General features: G+C 40.7%; 2 protein-coding genes across 2 annotated transcripts; one reads left to right on the top strand and one right to left on the bottom strand.

The window, feature by feature from the left end:
• Positions 1-3,306: 3,306 nt before the first annotated feature.
• On the top strand, positions 3,307-5,211 carry LOC106640187 (sesquipedalian-1). The gene is made up of 3 exons (XM_014354134.2): positions 3,307-3,427; positions 3,509-4,132; positions 4,280-5,211. Exons 2-3 carry the CDS (start codon positions 3,839-3,841, stop codon positions 4,631-4,633), a joined length of 648 nt encoding a protein of 215 aa, XP_014209620.2. The 5' UTR covers positions 3,307-3,427; positions 3,509-3,838; the 3' UTR covers positions 4,634-5,211.
• Positions 5,090-16,375, bottom strand: hob (bridge-like lipid transfer protein family member hobbit). The gene is made up of 20 exons (XM_014354119.2): positions 16,095-16,375; positions 15,908-16,034; positions 15,643-15,834; positions 15,326-15,577; positions 15,090-15,257; positions 14,808-15,020; positions 14,461-14,728; positions 14,169-14,391; positions 13,965-14,080; positions 13,561-13,881; positions 13,028-13,461; positions 10,993-11,648; positions 10,269-10,746; positions 9,589-10,109; positions 8,964-9,415; positions 8,604-8,848; positions 8,105-8,505; positions 6,558-7,207; positions 6,264-6,481; positions 5,090-6,182 (listed from the first exon to the last, which is right to left on the bottom strand). The coding sequence occupies exons 1-20, from the start codon at positions 16,151-16,153 to the stop codon at positions 5,898-5,900; spliced, it is 6,279 nt and encodes a 2,092-aa protein (XP_014209605.2). The 5' UTR covers positions 16,154-16,375; the 3' UTR covers positions 5,090-5,897.
• Between the last annotated feature and the right edge of the window lie 430 nt (positions 16,376-16,805).

The following is a 16,805-nucleotide window of genomic DNA, read 5'->3' as shown; positions in this document are numbered from 1 at the left end:
ATAAATAAAACAACACAAGCACCGATCACCACACAACCCGGGGCGCTTACTGGCCACTTTGTTTATTAATTGAATAAATAAAGTAACACAAGCGCCAATCACCACACAACCCGGGGCGCTTACTGGCCACTTTGTTAATTAATATAATAAATAAAATAACGCGAGCGCCAATCACAACACAACCCAGGGCGCTTACTAGTCGCTTTGTTTATTAATTAAATAAATAAAACAACACAAGCACCGATCACCACACAACCCGGGGCGCTTACTGGCCACTTTGTTTATTAATTGAATAAATAAAGTAACACAAGCGCCAATCACCACACAACCCGGGGCGCTTACTGGCCACTTTGTTTATTAATTGAATAAATAAAATAACGCAACCGCCAATCCCCTCACAACCCGGGGCGCTTACTGGCCACTTTGTTTATTAATTGAATAAATAAAGTAACACAAGCGCCAATCACCACACAACCCGGGGCGCTTACTGGCCACTTTGTTAATTAATATAATAAATAAAATAACGCGAGCGCCAATCACAACACAACCCAGGGCGCTTACTAGTCGCTTTGTTTATTAATTAAATAAATAAAACAACACAAGCACCGATCACCACACAACCCGGGGCGCTTACTGGCCACTTTGTTTATTAATTGAATAAATAAAGTAACACAAGCGCCAATCACCACACAACCCGGGGCGCTTACTGGCCACTTTGTTTATTAATTGAATAAATAAAGTAACACAAGCGCCAATCACAACACAACCCGGGGCGCTTACTGGTCGCTTTGTTTATTAATTGAATAAATAAAATAACGCGAGCGCCAATCACAACACAACCCAGGGCGCTTACTAGTCGCTTTGTTTATTAATTAAATAAATAAAACAACACAAGCACCGATCACCACACAACCCGGGGCGCTTACTGGCCACTTTGTTTATTAATTGAATAAATAAAGTAACACAAGCGCCAATCACCACACAACCCGGGGCGCTTACTGGCCACTTTGTTTATTAATTGAATAAATAAAATAACGCAACCGCCAATCCCCTCACAACCCGGGGCGCTTACTAGCCACTTTGTTTATTAATTGAATAAATAAAATAACGCAAGCGCCAATCACCACACAACCCGGGGCGCTTACTGGTCGCTTTGTTAATTAATATGATAAATAAAAGAACGCAAGCGCCAATCACCACACAACCCGAAGCGCTTACTGGCCACTTTGTTAATTAATATGATAAATAAAATAACGCAAGCGCCAATCACCACACAACCCGAAGCGCTTACTGGCCACTTTGTTTATTAATTGAATAAATAAAATAACGCAAGCGCCAATCCCCTCACAACCCGGGGCGCTTACTGGCCACTTTGTTTATTAATATAATAAATAAAATAACGCAACCGCCAATCCCCTCACAACCCGGGGCGCTTACTGGCCACTTTGTTTATTAATTGAATAAATAAAATAACGCAAGCGCCAATCACCACACAACCCGGGGCGCTTACTGGCCGCTTTGTTTATTAATTAAATAAATAAAACAACACAAGCACCGATCACCACACAACCCGGGGCGCTTACTGGCCACTTTGTTTATTAATTGAATAAATAAAGTAACACAAGCGCCAATCACCACACAACCCGGGGCGCTTACTGGCCACTTTGTTTATTAATTGAATAAATAAAATAACGCAACCGCCAATCCCCTCACAACCCGGGGCGCTTACTGGCCACTTTGTTTATTAATTGAATAAATAAAATAACGCAAGCGCCAATCACCACACAACCCGGGGCGCTTACTGGCCACTTTGTTTATTAATTGAATAAATAAAATAACGCAAGCGCCAATCACCACACAACCCGGGGCGATTACAACAAAGTGGCCAGTAAGCGCCCTGGGTTGTGTGGTGATTGGCGCTTTTGTTATTTTATTTATTCAATTAATAAACAAAGCGGCCAGTAAGCGCCCCGGGTTGTGTGGTGATTGGCGCTTGTGTTACTTTATTCATTCAATTAATAAACAAAGTGGCCAGTAAGTGCCCCGGGTTGTGTGGTGATTGGCGCTTGTGTTATTTTATTTATTCAATTAATAAACGAAGTGGCCAGTAAGCGCCCCGGGTTGTGTGGTGATTGGCGCTTTTGTTATTTTATTTATTATATTAATTAACAAAGTGGCCAGTAAGCGCCCCGGGTTGTGTGGTGATCGGTGCTTGTGTTGTTTTATTTATTTAATTAATAAACAAAGCGACTAGTAAGCGCCCTGGGTTGTGTTGTGATTGGCGCTTGCGTTCTTTTATTTATCATATTAATTAACAAAGCAACCAGTAAGCGCCCCGGGTTGTGAGGGGATTGGCGCTTTTGTTATTTTATTTATTATATTAATTAACAAAGTGGCCAGTAAGCGCCCCGGGTTGTGTGGGGATTGGCGCTCGCGTTATTTTATTTATTCAATTAATAAACAAAGCGGCCAGTAAGCGCCCCGGGTTGTGTGGTGATTGGCGCTTGTGTTACTTTATTTATTCAATTAATAAACAAAGTGGCCAGTAAGCGCCCCGGGTTGTGTGGTGATCGGTGCTTGTGTTGTTTTATTTATTTAATTAATAAACAAAGCGGCCTGTAAGCGCACCGGGTTGTGAGGGGATTGGCGCTTTTGTTATTTTATTTATTATATTAATTAACAAAGTGGCCAGTAAGCGCCCCGGGTTGTGTGGGGATTGGCGCTCGCGTTATTTTATTTATTCAATTAATAAACAAAGCGGCCAGTAAGCGCCCCGGGTTGTGAGGGGATTGGCGGTTGCGTTATTTTATTTATTCAATTAATAAACAAAGTGGCCAGTAAGCGCCCCGGGTTGTGTGGTGATTGGCGCTTGTGTTACTTTATTTATTCAATTAATAAACAAAGTGGCCAGTAAGCGCCCCGGGTTGTGTGGTGATCGGTGCTTGTGTTGTTTTATTTATTTAATTAATAAACAAAGCGACTAGTAAGCGCCCTGGGTTGTGTTGTGATTGGCGCTTGCGTTCTTTTATTTATCATATTAATTAACAAAGCGACCAGTAAGCGCCCCGGGTTGTGTGGTGATTGGCGCTTTTGTTATTATTTAAAGCATTAAATTTAAAAGTGGCCAGTAGGCGTTCCGTGTTACTGGGTTATTTAGCATTAGGTTTTTGGGTTTAAGAGCTTGGGGTTTATTTATTTATTATGTTAGATAATTCTGTTGAGTTATGTGGGTTTTTGCGTTTTGCTCCATATAGCCAATTTGAATTTCGCGCTACTTTGGGTGCCACTTTCGGGAGCACTGCTCCGACCTGTTACTTAGCCTCAGTAAGTTAAGAAGTAAGTTCCTAGCCACTGAAAGAAAAAGAAGAAGAAATAAGTTAGAAGTGTAGCGGAGTCTCCCATACACGAATTACACGAAGCAAATTCGGTAAATCTTGTAGCCGTGTTATGACAAACATGTACTTGATAACTGCAAATAAAAATTTTGTTTAATTTACTTAAATTACAGCCACCGACAGCCATAACCAACGAAGAAGAAGAAGAAGAAGAAGATTACACTTTATGCTTCTAAATTAATTCGTCATAGATTGTAGAGAGTGCACAAATTAAATGTCTTTAAAACCCTAAAATACGCGCCGCGTTTTTAGGCATGGGGGTGATAAGTGGCTTAACAGTAATCGCGATGCATCTACGTTAATTTATAAAGTGTTTCTTACTGTAATGAAAAGTGCCAGTTGTGAAAATTGGGTCTCATTATGTCTATCCAGAGTCATTGTAAGACATAAGATTAGCTGCACTGGTGGGTCGAACTGTCATCGAGGACAAACACACGCTAGCAATGAAGTGCAACGAAAAGAACATGATCGCGTTTGCGACCTCACCTACGCCAGTTGACCGTGAGGGCTGGTTGAACAAGCGAGGTGAAGTAAACCGTGGCTATCAGAGGCGCTGGTTCGTTCTCAAAGGCAATATTATGTTCTACTTTGAAAGGCGAGGAGACAAAGAGCCGATTGGCATGGTTGTGCTCGAAGGCTGTACCATCGAGCTGGCTGAGGACGAAGAGCAGTTTGGCTTTAAAATAGTTTATCACGGGGTCGGCAACAGAAGCTACCACTTAGCTGCTGAATCGCAGGTGCGTTTTTTCCATACATACGTAAAGTTGTTTTTTGTATTGTTGTCAATGAAAATAGAGATACATTGAAGAGTCTGTTCTCTGATACTTTTTACTGTTAAAAATTATCTGTGTAACTAGCCCTGGTATGATTTTTTTTCAACACAGGAGTCGATGGAACAGTGGATGAAAGCCTTGGCTTGTGCAAGCTACGACTACATGAAATTGATGGTAGCTGAGTTGCAGCGACAGTTAGATGCAGTGGAAGAGGAAGCCATAGTGGCACCACCCGCAGAAGTGCCAAAACCACCTCCTAGGCAGAGGCACAATCCCTTTAACAGGCCAGAGTCGCATCATAGATCACAAAGTGTCAGGTCAGCACCTGGCCGAACGGAGAACATACCCAGGACCAAAGTGACCTTCAGGGAATTGCACAATATGTATGGTAGAAGAATACTAGCTGACCTCAATAAGTGGAGACACGATAACAGGAACTCAGAGGCACCTCTGATCATTCTTTGACCATAGGATTTACTCAAATCTAAACTTTTGACAACATCTCTCTGAGGTGTTGTTATCATTTAACTGCCCTTATTAATTTAATAAGATGTCCTTATGAAGATTAATTTTTATTTTAGAATTTTAAATTATGCTGTTTATTTTTTTATTTGTCAAAAGAGGCTTGACAGGTCTCTTTTTATCTTAATCATGCTACTCTATTGTGATCTATATATAATCTGTTGATAATTCGAAGTTAGAGTATATCTATACATTTGTACATTGTCTTGCCAAGGTATTATGAATGATTAATTCCCCGTATGGATCTTTGTCAAGTTGATTAGTGTTTTAAAAATCTTTATTAGTACTGTAATTAATGTAACTAATAAATAAATTAACAGCCAGCTGCATTAAAACATAAAGATAATACAGAATTATAAAAAATACATGATTTTGTATTTTTAAATCCAATGCACCTACTTAAACTTTCTTATTTATATTTCATGCTTGTAATTTGTGTACATATGATACAGTTTTTAATTACATAAACCTCAAGATAACCAACCATACTCTAATAAACATAAAGCTTTGATTAATAAAAAATAGGTGAATCATGATAAATCATACATCAACTTAAGATTTATCACATAGAAATAAACTCTATTATTTAAGTCAGTTTTTGTGTTTAAATCTTACATTTCTGTACATAAAAATTTTATCTTCTAAATCTGCATTGAAAAATTTTGTATCAAAGAAATTTGATGCTATTTATCATCATTTAAATCATCGTGTGTACGTGTAATTACACTTATAAATTTTTATTTAGTACATAACTGTACATTATAACTTTTTTTTTGGCTCATTGCTTAATTTTCTGAGAAATGTACTAAAACGAAAATTTAAAGGGTCAATAAAAATAGGATAAAAAGTCAGTGAAATAAATTTATTTGTAAGTAAATAAAATGTAATGTATTAAAAAAGGGGGTCTATTGAGTTTAAGCATTAAAAAATTTACGCTCAAAAAATGCGACTAAATAGAAAATCTTATAAAAGGTAACGCCTGATACTTTGTACGCACTATCAACCTCACCAAGTAAATAAAAAGTAAGTTTTTATAAATGATGCAGAGTTTCTAAAATGCAAACATACAAGCTACATTCCATTAAATCCAAATGAAAATACCAAAAACTACTTTTTGCCGTTAAAAATACAAAGCAAGTGTGCACTCACCAATTCAATTAAAGTTGCTTTGTACTGAAAAAAAAAACAAAAAAAAAACCAGATGTATTTACTTAAATTTAAAGACGCTCTTTTTTCTCGCATCACCAGGTAAATGTCTAGCTCCGAGTAAGAGCCGTGCTTTGTCCTCTTCCTGGGGAGTAACTTCTTCTTGCGGTCCTCTTGGTTTTATTTGTAGCTTTTGTTTAATGGCTTGACTAAGAATCACACGCCTAGAATCACTCTTCATAGCCAGCAAGAGATCAAGCCAAGTCCACGTCACATTATGATATTCTAATGTAGGAATCACAAGAGCAATATCTCTCACGTCTTCTAAATTCTTCTCTTTGTTACCCTGAAAAAAAAAAAGAGAAGGATAAACAGTTTGAGCACATATTGGAAAATACGTTTAAATCCTTTAGAAGCAAATGCGCACCTTGTAAGACACGCGAACCGGTACTTCCGGTATTTTTATGTAGATGAATAACTTATTTTTATCAGCGCGTTCTTTCATTTTTTCGACGTCCTCTCTTCTTTCCATTGGTACATAAAACGATGATTCTCTCTGTGGAACTGGTGGTTCTTCTATGCCTTCTGGATCTCTTTCAGGAAAGCAGAATTTCAACATGGTGTTGAAAAACTTTTTTGTCAAACCTAAAATATCATTCATTGATAAATGTTAGTATACAACAGTTATAAAACTATTTAACTAAAATTTACTTCAGCTTACCGATCGTAAGAGGTACCACATTGATTTCAAAGTGTTCTTTGACCGATATTCCAGCCACCGGAGCTTTTTCTCTGCAAAAAACCCTGAGCGCCCTTTGTCGATCTACGGGCATGTTATTTTGAAGCTCTGTAGGTGTGAGTACGTCAGTGTAAACTTGATTAGGCAGCAGATTCGTCATCCGCACGTAACCGAGCTCAAGCAAATGCTCCACCGAGTCGTCGGTTTTGCTGGTCTTAGTGTACAAGAAATTAGTGAGTATCAGATCGGCAATACCCAACTGGCCGTCGGCATCTGTCAGCCTCCATTGAGCGTGCTTGAAACAGATTTCAGCTGCTCTAGCTACGGCTGCAGGTTTGTCCTTCAGAGTTGTCGAGGCCGCAGCGGGCGCCGTGGTTTCTTTGTAGCAGCTCAGCATCACGTCCAGCTCTTCAGCCTTGGCGCTTAGCTTTTCTTTGCATTCGAAAACCCTGTCCTCCAGCCGCTCTATTTCCGATAAAAGCTCAGGACTGGATTCCTCGTTCAAGGCTTTCTGCACAAGATGCGCCTCTTTTTCCAGCCGTCGTAACTTTGCAACCAATCCGCGCACTATGTTCTGACGCTCTTGAATCGGACGCTTTTGATCTTCTTCCGAGTGAAGCTGAAGCTGGAACCTTTTTCAATGATGAAACTGTTAATCGGACGTAGAAAAAAAAAAAAAAAAAAAAACCAGTGGATAGTGGGTACTTGATGGGTACCCAAGTATGAAATTATACTTCTATGAAATTATATGGCAGGCAATATAATTATAAATATACCTTCTACGAAACTATTTTTATTGATATATATAAAAAAGTTGGAGCTAAAACATACTTTTTTCTAAGTTAAAAGTAACGGAATTTTTAAAATCGAGAGCGTTCATAGCATAGTGTCACGTACGTGCGCTCCCTCTTTTTGGGGCCTACTACAGATGGTTGTAGTGAGAGAGAGAGCAAGGGGATAAGCAGATAAGATGCTGAAAGGAGCTCGCTCTCTGGCTGGAACCGGCAAGGACGAAGGTCGTACACACGCGACGCGCTCTTCTCTCGTTTTTGCATAAATAAAGACGTTGATACTAGTTCCTCGACTATTTACTTCGTGCGCACCCCAAGACCGTAGAATCCTACGCAACAGTTTTGGCATCAGAAGTGGGTTATTGGTTAATTCTACGCAACATTAGCGGGTAAGGTATTTGGCTTGTGTACAGGAAATTACCGATTCAAATCTCAAGTGATTTTTTTTTTTTTTGTTATTTTTATTTTTTATTTTTTTATTTAGAGAATTAGTTGAAGAATAAAAAAAGGAGAAATAAAAGTCAATAAAATTTAAAATGTTTGCTGTGCTAAAGCGGCGTGGTGTGGATGGGACTGGTGCGTCATGGGGTGCGGTGAGGGGGGAGTAAAAAAAAAACACTTTCGTCACATATTTTCTCAAGGTCAAAATTCTGAAATCGTTGATTTACTCTGGCGCATGACGCGTCTATAGAAAGTATAATTTAAAAAACTTTTGAGTCGATGAAACAACAAACAAACCTCATACGCTGCAGTCGTTCGAGGGCCTCTTTGCGCCTCGGTTCGACGTATAACAGCAGATTATTAACGATGTCCAAAATCATGGCGTACTGCAGGGAATTCGTGCACACGTCTAAATCGTGATGCATAAGAGTAAAGGCGTCGGCTGCCGAGAGGTCTTTGCGCTCCCACGGACTGATCTCCTCACCAGGTAGCGGTGGCACATCACCAAGAAAACCTGCATCCTGGCCGTAGCCCACGTAGAAAAACTCGCACTTGCAACGTGATACTATACGCTGTAGCTGATGCTGCGGCCCACCTCCTCCGCCCACCGTTTGGCTCACTACTCCACCGACACTTTGACCTGATCCCACCAAGGCTGGCACGTCTGGTAAACCGGCAATCACGGTCGAATCCTTTTCCTAAAACAATGATTTTTCACCGTTAATAGAAATCAACTTTGAAAGAAGATCATGAAAAAAAATCTCAAACAATGTTTGCTTTGACTGGCAATGCGTACTTGAATGTTGTACAACGTGAGCCACATGATGTTGTCGTTGATGTTGTCGTCGATGTTCGCATTGACAGTGGCGTAGTATTGCATGCACTCTAGTGAGCCGACCCACGTTGTTTTTGACATGAGAGTTCTATCCTTCCAGACCGGGCGGTGAACTCTTTGCAGGATTTCTGCTTTGGCTGCAGACAGTATGACGTAGCCTCGCGTCTCGATACCCTTTAGCAGTACTTGGCTATTTACGAGAGCAACTAGACAACGAAAATTAAACGTAAATATTCCTTGTGATTAACAAGCAGTGACAGATTCACTCGGTAATGTAATGTTAGCTGCAGAGTGCTTGTAAGGAGAAAATAAAAACCTTACTCAGCCAATTTTTATGAAGCACGTCGTCCTGATTGCAGGCAGCGAGTCCCCTCAATTGTTGGCCCCTAGTCTGCACGGACGTGTCATCGCTAAAGACCACGGGCTTGTTTGCTGCCTCTGCAATCAGCCTCTGTAGCATAGCAGCTGCCTCACCTTGCTGGGGCTTGCTCGTCGCAGAGGAAGGCGTCACCACCTGCGCGGGCGTGTTCGGGGCGCTGGCATCGATAGCTGGTCGTGGATTACGATTCTTGTGCGGCGTTGAGCTGCTCTCGCGATGGAAACCCTTGAGCGCTGCCGTAGACAAATTTTTCTTGAGTTGCTGGGTTTTGATGAACGAGTCGAAAAGGGCAAACGCTACGTCACGATTGTTCTTCGTCCAGGCACCTTTAAGGTCGTGCACAACCAAGCGGTGGGTCGGTGTATCCGCGCTCACGCCTGCCACCACTGCTTCCCTGTTTGGACAAAATTTTTTCAGAACGTCATTACATGTAGACCACTTGTTATTATTTCAGCTAATGAAATTTCGCACATTATTTTTAAAAACTCAATCCCATGAGTTTTGATTTGTAAAAGTAACATATTGGCAATTTTTTCTTGCAACTTGTACGAGTGCATGTGTACAAACCTGCCGTAGCTGACGCGAGTGACGCTGAGGCAGTAGCACTTCTCGACGGGCTGCCTGAGCGAGGCGCTCTCCTCCTCCTCCTGGAGGGCACTCTTGAGCCAGATCTCGGCGTCGTTGAGCTCGCAGTTCATGTAGGCGATCGACCACTCGGCTCGAGGCCTGTGTATCAGGCCGTCGTCGATCGGATGCAGGCTAAGGCTGTGCTCGGAGCTGCAGGCCACCCGGCCGCCCGTGACCTCGAAGCCACGCTGCATCGCGAAAGACATCCAGTAGCTCACGTGGAAGCGGTGGAACGCCAGGGTTAGACGAATCTTGCGGTAATGACGGCTGAGCTGCTTTTTCCGGGGCCGGATATTTCTGAAGAGCGGGCCCTTGCGGGTGGGACGGGTCGCACCCGACAGGATCAGCTTGAGGTTTTCAAACCAGCGGAGCGTACTGCCGTACAGCAAGGCTGAGGGCGCGTTCGTCAGGGTCGGCGAACCTGTCGTTTTCGTCTCGAGGGACAGACTTACGTTGAGGTTCTGTGCAGTCATAGATAAAACTGATGTTAATAATTGCCATTGTTATCGATGTCAGGGTAGCATCTATTGGAACAGTACCGGCTCGTTTGAGCTAGTATAGATTTTGCTACTAAAGCGAAGTTATATGCAACACAAAATAATGCACGTGTAATAATAGACCTGAGAGCGGAAGGCGCGGAAGGAGTCGTGTTGCTGGTTACTCGTGTACTCGGGTAGCTTATCGGGGGCGCACGGTATAGCGACGTGGTGGTCGCGGGGATCGCCCAAACAGAACCAGGCTAGCTTGATGCTTAGCCTGACGTTGGGTAGGTGTAGCAGTCGGCAGTCGTCGTACTTGCTGGCAGTGCGCACGTAAACGTCGAGGTCGCCCTTAACGATGATCTTGCCTAGGGTCCAGTCGAGCTCGAGTCCGCTCCAAGTAAGCTCCATCTCCTCGGTCGTGTTGTAAGGATCGAGCGAGGCATGCAGCAGGACCGTCAGTTGTTTCACGCAGAGCGTCAGCCGGCCGTGCAGCATCAGTCGCAGCTTGTCCCAGAACGGCAGTGGTGGACTGGGATCGCGCGACGGATGAATTATTTTCTCGAAACTCAAGTTGCACTGGGCTATCACCGGCTCCCAGCACGGGCCGAATGCATATCTGAAATTTTCATTTTATTTATTTATTTATTTATTTTTTTTATTTTTTTTTTATTTTTTTTTTTTTTTCCTTATGGACGATTTTATTTGATAGACCAATTTCTAAAACATTGGTCTTATTACAGCTGTCATTTTACGTAACAATTTTAAGCTATTGATGATGAAATAAAAAAAAAAAAATCTAATTGAATTGAGCTACCCCTAGTAACAAACACAACCCACCCACGTGAAATCATACGTAATTTACCTGTACTTATTTATATCCCAGTTTAAATCGTGGTAATACTTCAACGAAGTCATTCCTCGCTCGATAACAATGTCGTCCCAGGGCGTGCCCACCTCGATTCTCACGGTCCTCCTGGCCCTCGGCTGAGCAAGTGCCTCGGCACCAGCCAGCCTGCCCCAGATACTCAAGCCCTCGACGAGCAAAAGGGGCTGCGGGAAATCTCGAAGCTGGAGCTTCCATTCGAGACACTTGAGGGCTATACCTCTTACCCAGAGCGTGTTGAATTCAAGGTCATCGGGCCAGGGTGACTCGGGATCCATCTCCTTGAGCGAGCGGATCGCGTGCTCCAATCCGTGAATCGACGGATCGGCCAAAGCTATGATCTCCAGGTCGAGCATCGTCCAGGCAAAGAGCCGGGTGCGCGCTGGCCCGGCGCGCTGCATCTGTCTCCAGCGCTGCACGTAAATTTCCGCGTTCTTCTTGTTTAAACTTGCGTAGAGCTCTTCAACCTTGCCCTGGGGTAGCAACAGGTGCGCCCTGAACAGCTCTTGCACTTTGGTGTCAAGCATCGCCTGGCGCTTCAAGCTCTCCTTGTATTCGTCCTCGAGGAGCTCGTAGTTGTCGCGCAAGCGGACCTCAAACGGATCGTCGCTCACTTCGAAAATCCATTCTTTTATCTAAAACAACCATAGATTTTTACTTTTGTTTCCTATTTCATGACATTGACAACTGGATCATTAAGTTTTATATGGATTGTGTTCGATAAAATTTTGAATAATAAGAAAGTGTTTTGAAATGAGTCACAAACAGGAGCACCCGAAGGGCGCGATTGTTGTATGTTGGTGCCCGAGTCGCGTATGTTTTTTTTTACCAAGGGTGCAAAGTGCAATTTCGTAAAGGAGACTTTTCGAACGAGTTCTGGAAAACTGCTTTTCCGCCCTCGGGTGGTTTTGGGAGGCTGGTACTTCCTCGGGCGAAAAAGCAGTTTTCCAGAACTCGTTCGAAAATTCTCCTTTACGAACCTCGTTACATCCCTCGCCTTCGGCTCGGGCCGCAAACCTCTCAGTTCACAAACAGAGACTTTTCAAACTCGTAGGAAAACTATTATTTTAGTTTTGATAAAATTGTATTTTGTTAATAGTTTTTGGAAAATGGAAATGTTTTTTTTTTGAGAACGATCATTTCATTTGTTTTGTAGTCGGGGGGCTTCGCCACCCCTCCCATACTTACCCACCGGGGCTTCACCCCCTGGACTCCGCACAACCTTTTTTGCGAATCATACATTTGCCACTTCAATTTGAGTGCATGCAACTTTAAATAATGAAAAAACGTCCATTACATCCATTGTTTATAAAGTATACCTCGTATATATATATATATGTGAATACTACAAGGCGCACAAGCCTTCAATGCGTTCTATTAATTAATTACTTCACAATTTATACCAATTTTTGTCGCACATATTACAAAATTTTTTTACGTAACTTGTGCGGACGTTTTCCCGTACTCATGTGATTGACTCGCACTCAATGTTGGTGCCAGTAACTCATACCGTGTGATCAAACTTCCAGTTTTTCTTAATTTAAGTGCAAAAAGAAAATTCTACGTAAAAGTATTAAAATCTCACTTTGCACCCTTGAGGAGAAAAATATTATACGCCACTCGAGCGCAAGCCTTTGCACCCTTATGCGAACTTTGCGCACTTCGACTACTTTGGGTCCTAGGGCGCAAAGTGAGACTTTGCGCTCTAGTGGCGTAATGGTAGTTTTCCTACGAGTTTGAAAAGTCTCTGTTTGCGAACCGAGAGGTTTGCGGCCCGAGCCGAAGGCGAGGGACGTAACGAGGTTCGTAAAGGAGACTTTTCGAACGAGTTCCGGAAAACTGCTTTTTCGCCCGAGGAAGTACCAGCCTCCCAAAATCACCCGAGGGCGGAAATGTACTATTTTTATACGTCCGACGTTATTTTTAAAAATCAACATTTTACCAAACTCCCGCGTTCATCCAAATATCATTATGCATGCAAATAACGACACCTCTAGATTTGATTGTTACGTACTTTAATGACTAGATCACATGGTAACGGCTTTTCTTTCTTTGAACTAGAAGAATGTAATTCCTTGAGCCATCTCCTGATGCTGAATAATTCATTCTGAATAGCTTCGGCAAACTTGTGTTCATGAGGGAAGCAAGCCTTTGCAAGATCAATGTTCACCATCCAAGTTTCATTCCACTCTACCTCGAATCCTTCGTTATTCTGACGTTCTAGCCTAACGTCTTCGCTATCTGGCACACGGACCAGTTTGAAACCTTCAATCGTAATTATGTCGGCCATATCCAAAGCTACTCGAAGGTAATTGAGTTTCCACTCGCCCTGCGACCATCTCAAGTGATCCGAAGACAATTCCAAGAAATGCCGCGGAGAAATGTCAATTGCTAAGGTTATTTCGTTGGTGCACAGGATATCCAAGTGCCGTTTTACTGTAGCCTTTTCTGTGTTAAGGAAAAAAAAAAAAAAAAAAAAAAAAAAAAAAAAGTTTTAACAATAACATTCTGTTTCATTGGAATAGCATTAAAAATGTAATCAATCACCATTAATAGCAGCTACAATCTTCCTGTCCCACAAGATTGATCGGAAATCTTGCGATTCGATCCACAATTGCAGTAAGCGTAGATGTAAGTTAGGACTCCAAGCTAAATTTGTGTCATCGAGACTGATATTTATCGCAGTAGGAGTGATGGCAGTCTTACATTTTCTAACAGCTAAGAACGGATGACTTAATGCTTGTGCGTGTCCACAAATAATTGGCTCATTCCTATTTAACGTTATAGCACATATGCCCTCGGCTACGCCGACAAATCGCTTGATACTTCGCTCCAAAGTAGCCGAGTCTAAGCGCACCATAATGGCCACTAAGAATAAAAGAAAAAAAATCTATCATACTACTCGTTAGTCATTATTTTTTTAATCTTGTAATTCTAAAAATCTAATGTACACTCATTTTCTGCAATGAAGAAGAAATTGCAATTCGAGGCTTTTAAATTTAATTGCAGCATCTCGTCGTTAAACCTATTATTATCGCCACTTAATTTTTTATGCTCTTTCCAATACCTAAATAAAATATACGAAAATTAATAAATAATCAACAATTAAGGGACTAAAATAAACAAAAACGTCAATTGATAAAATATTATATTACAGTAATCCACGTTCAAGGAATTTTGCAAGTTCTAAACTCCACTCAGTTCTTAAAGCATTTAGTGCAATTCCAATAGCGTTTTTTCTCGTGGTGGCCAAAAATACACCAATCGACAAAGGATTTCCCCACTGGTGTGTTGATTCAGATGATCCAGCAGAATTGCCACTAAATGCACAACACAGTGATTCCAGAGTCAACTCTGTGTTCCATTCTTCAGCTTGTTCTGTAATGAAATCAAATGTCATTAATCATGATTATATGCTCTGCAAATTTTTAAACAAAATTTGCTTACCAGCCACTCGATCCATTGAAAATTTGACATGAGCGACTGTACAAAAAGTTTCTTCAACTTCAGGTAACTTTATAAACAGTGAAGCTTCGTAGAGTTCAGTAATTGCTTGAATTTTTAGACCAGGAAATTTATTCTTTGGCGACGTGCTAATGTTTGGTTTCAAAATATCTTTAACTCCATAACTTAGCATTGATTCCCAATCTTTGTGATCGTAAGTCATTGAGAGACTGTTTAATTGTGTTGCTATTTTTAAAATATTGTCTTCTAACTGTAAATTTTAGAGATCGATGTTTACAAAACTTTTTAAATCGTATTAATTTTGTACAAAAATTATAAAAAACAACTACTCTCGATTCAATGGAAAGCAAACGCAATGAAAGCACAGGAAGTTTTCCTTTTACTGATATCCCATCTGTATTTAATGCCAAATAAACTTGAGGACCAACTGGTTGAAATTTTGCATTGATTTGTAAGCTTTTCATTGTGCATTCTAGGCCTGCATGACAACCATCTTCCCTTCCAGCAATTATTGTAGAACTACCACATTTTATGAGCAGATTCTTTGTAATAAAAAAACAATCGACTTGTTAATTACTTGACATTGAGAAAATAGACTAGTAATGACTAACCTTTGGTAAAATTGGGGAAAATCTAGCTAGGACTTCGTCATCACAATTAAATTGTTTTGGTGTTGTGGAATTCAATGCTTGAGGGGATAAAGATTTTCTATCTTTTAAAAATTGTAAGAGGCCAACACCCCCAGAACCTTCAGTCTGTGTGATCCCCACGAATAATTTCTAAAATGTTAATATTTTGGTTACATTAATTTCTTTATCAATTTTTTAGTCAATGCTTTTGTTAATACCTCAAGTGAAAACTCTCCTTGAGCTCTGAGTGTAGCTTCAACAGTGCCAGCAAAGTTAATTTGAGCTAAGCACGCATCAGATGCATGGCGAAGTAATTTCATAACACCGTTGAGGACAGTTGCAGTTCCAAGTAATGTACGAGCTCCATGTACTACACTACCATCAAGACAGAGAGTTTCAGCACTGCCATTTGCCAGCCAGCCGTTGCCAAGTGCCAATAGACTTAAATTTTCAATGTTTATGGCTAAAAACTTTAAACCAGAATATTAATGGAATATACGACATTAGTCGATGAATTAATCATTTAACTTTTTACTTGCACAACTGTTATGATAAACGAAGGGATTTTGGTGTCTCTGAAATCTAGTACTTTGTTTGAGCGATTTTTATGTCTTGTTGACACTGCAGGAACATCAATGTTGACTCGTACACCTCGCAGCATGAGTGACAGTAGTTTGGCAACTTCGCTACTAAACAAACTGCTGCGCATGGTAAACTCTTCAATTTCCTAAAATATGTATTGACATGTATAAGCGTGGTTTAAAGCGTCCTAATAATCAAGATTTAAAAATAAAATATACCACAGTGAAGCCATTTGTGGAAATTATGATGTCTCGTAGAATGAAATAAGGAAGAGAAATATGACCAACTTGTAAGTTTATTTTACATTTTCTTTCAACAAGCCATGCTAATACTCTTGGTATGATCCTAAAAGTTTATTACATCAAAATGCATGACAAAAATTTTTTTTTTTCTCTGTATACTTACCAAGTACAAATACAGTACAGAATACTGCATATCACAATAAATAAAAAAAACCCCATCATTTTTAAAAACTGAATTATTAATTTTCTAGACCCGCATGTACTATTACTTGTATGTGAAATAAAAATTTCAAATATTTAAGGAATAGTGCCATCATTTTCAAAGATGTAAGTATTTTTTTTTCATAAGTTGCAATTTTTTATGAAACATAGGGTTAGTAATGATGTTCGTCAAATATATGTATTCGCCTGTTAGGTTTATAGGTGTGCCTGGCGACGTGGCGACACATAATGGCCAAGTAAGGTACTGATACTATTGATATTCGGACCTGAACCTGAAGTTCAGGTCCTGAACTGAACAGCTGCGCGTGAGTCCTCTGGTGTGATAAAAAGGAAGCCTGTATCGGTGAAAAGCAATAGCTGATCCAGCTAAATAGCGTGGATGGTGTATGAATTGTTCGATTTGTTATTAATTTTGCGTATTTTTGGGATCAAATTAAAAAAAAAACTAATTTAAGACCTCAGACTATGAGATTATCAAAAATTTGTGATTTTGTGCATCGCTTGTGCAACAGAGTGTTCTCTAGTTCCCCCAGTAGGCACTGAGTCCACTGACAGCAACGACGCACTGGTGGGGAAACTCATGTATAGATATACAAAATACATGGTGGTAATCAGACCGACCGACCGACTTAAAATCGCGCTTGCCACTCAC

The sequence above is a fragment of the Copidosoma floridanum genome, unplaced genomic scaffold (genome assembly GCF_036245765.1).
Source record: "Copidosoma floridanum isolate Cflo_tuat_1 unplaced genomic scaffold, Cflo_Japanese_pri ptg000040l, whole genome shotgun sequence".
Lineage (NCBI taxonomy): Eukaryota > Metazoa > Arthropoda > Insecta > Hymenoptera > Encyrtidae > Copidosoma > Copidosoma floridanum.
The sequence above is the reverse complement of the archived record's forward strand: the minus strand, read 5'-3'. Positions and strand labels throughout refer to the sequence as shown.

What these genes read in the sequence shown, in the direction of transcription:
- LOC106640187 (XM_014354134.2), top strand. Translation starts at nt 3,839, where the DNA reads ATGAAGTGCAACGAAAAGAACATGATCGCGTTTGCGACCTCACCTACG. An exon ending in ACTTAGCTGCTGAATCGCAG is followed by an intron (nt 4,133 to 4,279) that starts GTGCGTTTTTTC and finishes TTTTCAACACAG; the next exon opens with GAGTCGATGGAACAGTGGAT.
- hob (XM_014354119.2), bottom strand. Translation starts at nt 16,153, where the DNA reads ATGATGGGGTTTTTTTTATTTATTGTGATATGCAGTATTCTGTACTGT. An exon ending in TGGGATATAAATAAGTACAG is followed by an intron (nt 10,747 to 10,992) that starts GTAAATTACGTA and finishes TGAAAATTTCAG; the next exon opens with ATATGCATTCGGCCCGTGCT. An exon ending in TGTGGTACCTCTTACGATCG is followed by an intron (nt 6,482 to 6,557) that starts GTAAGCTGAAGT and finishes ATGATATTTTAG; the next exon opens with GTTTGACAAAAAAGTTTTTC.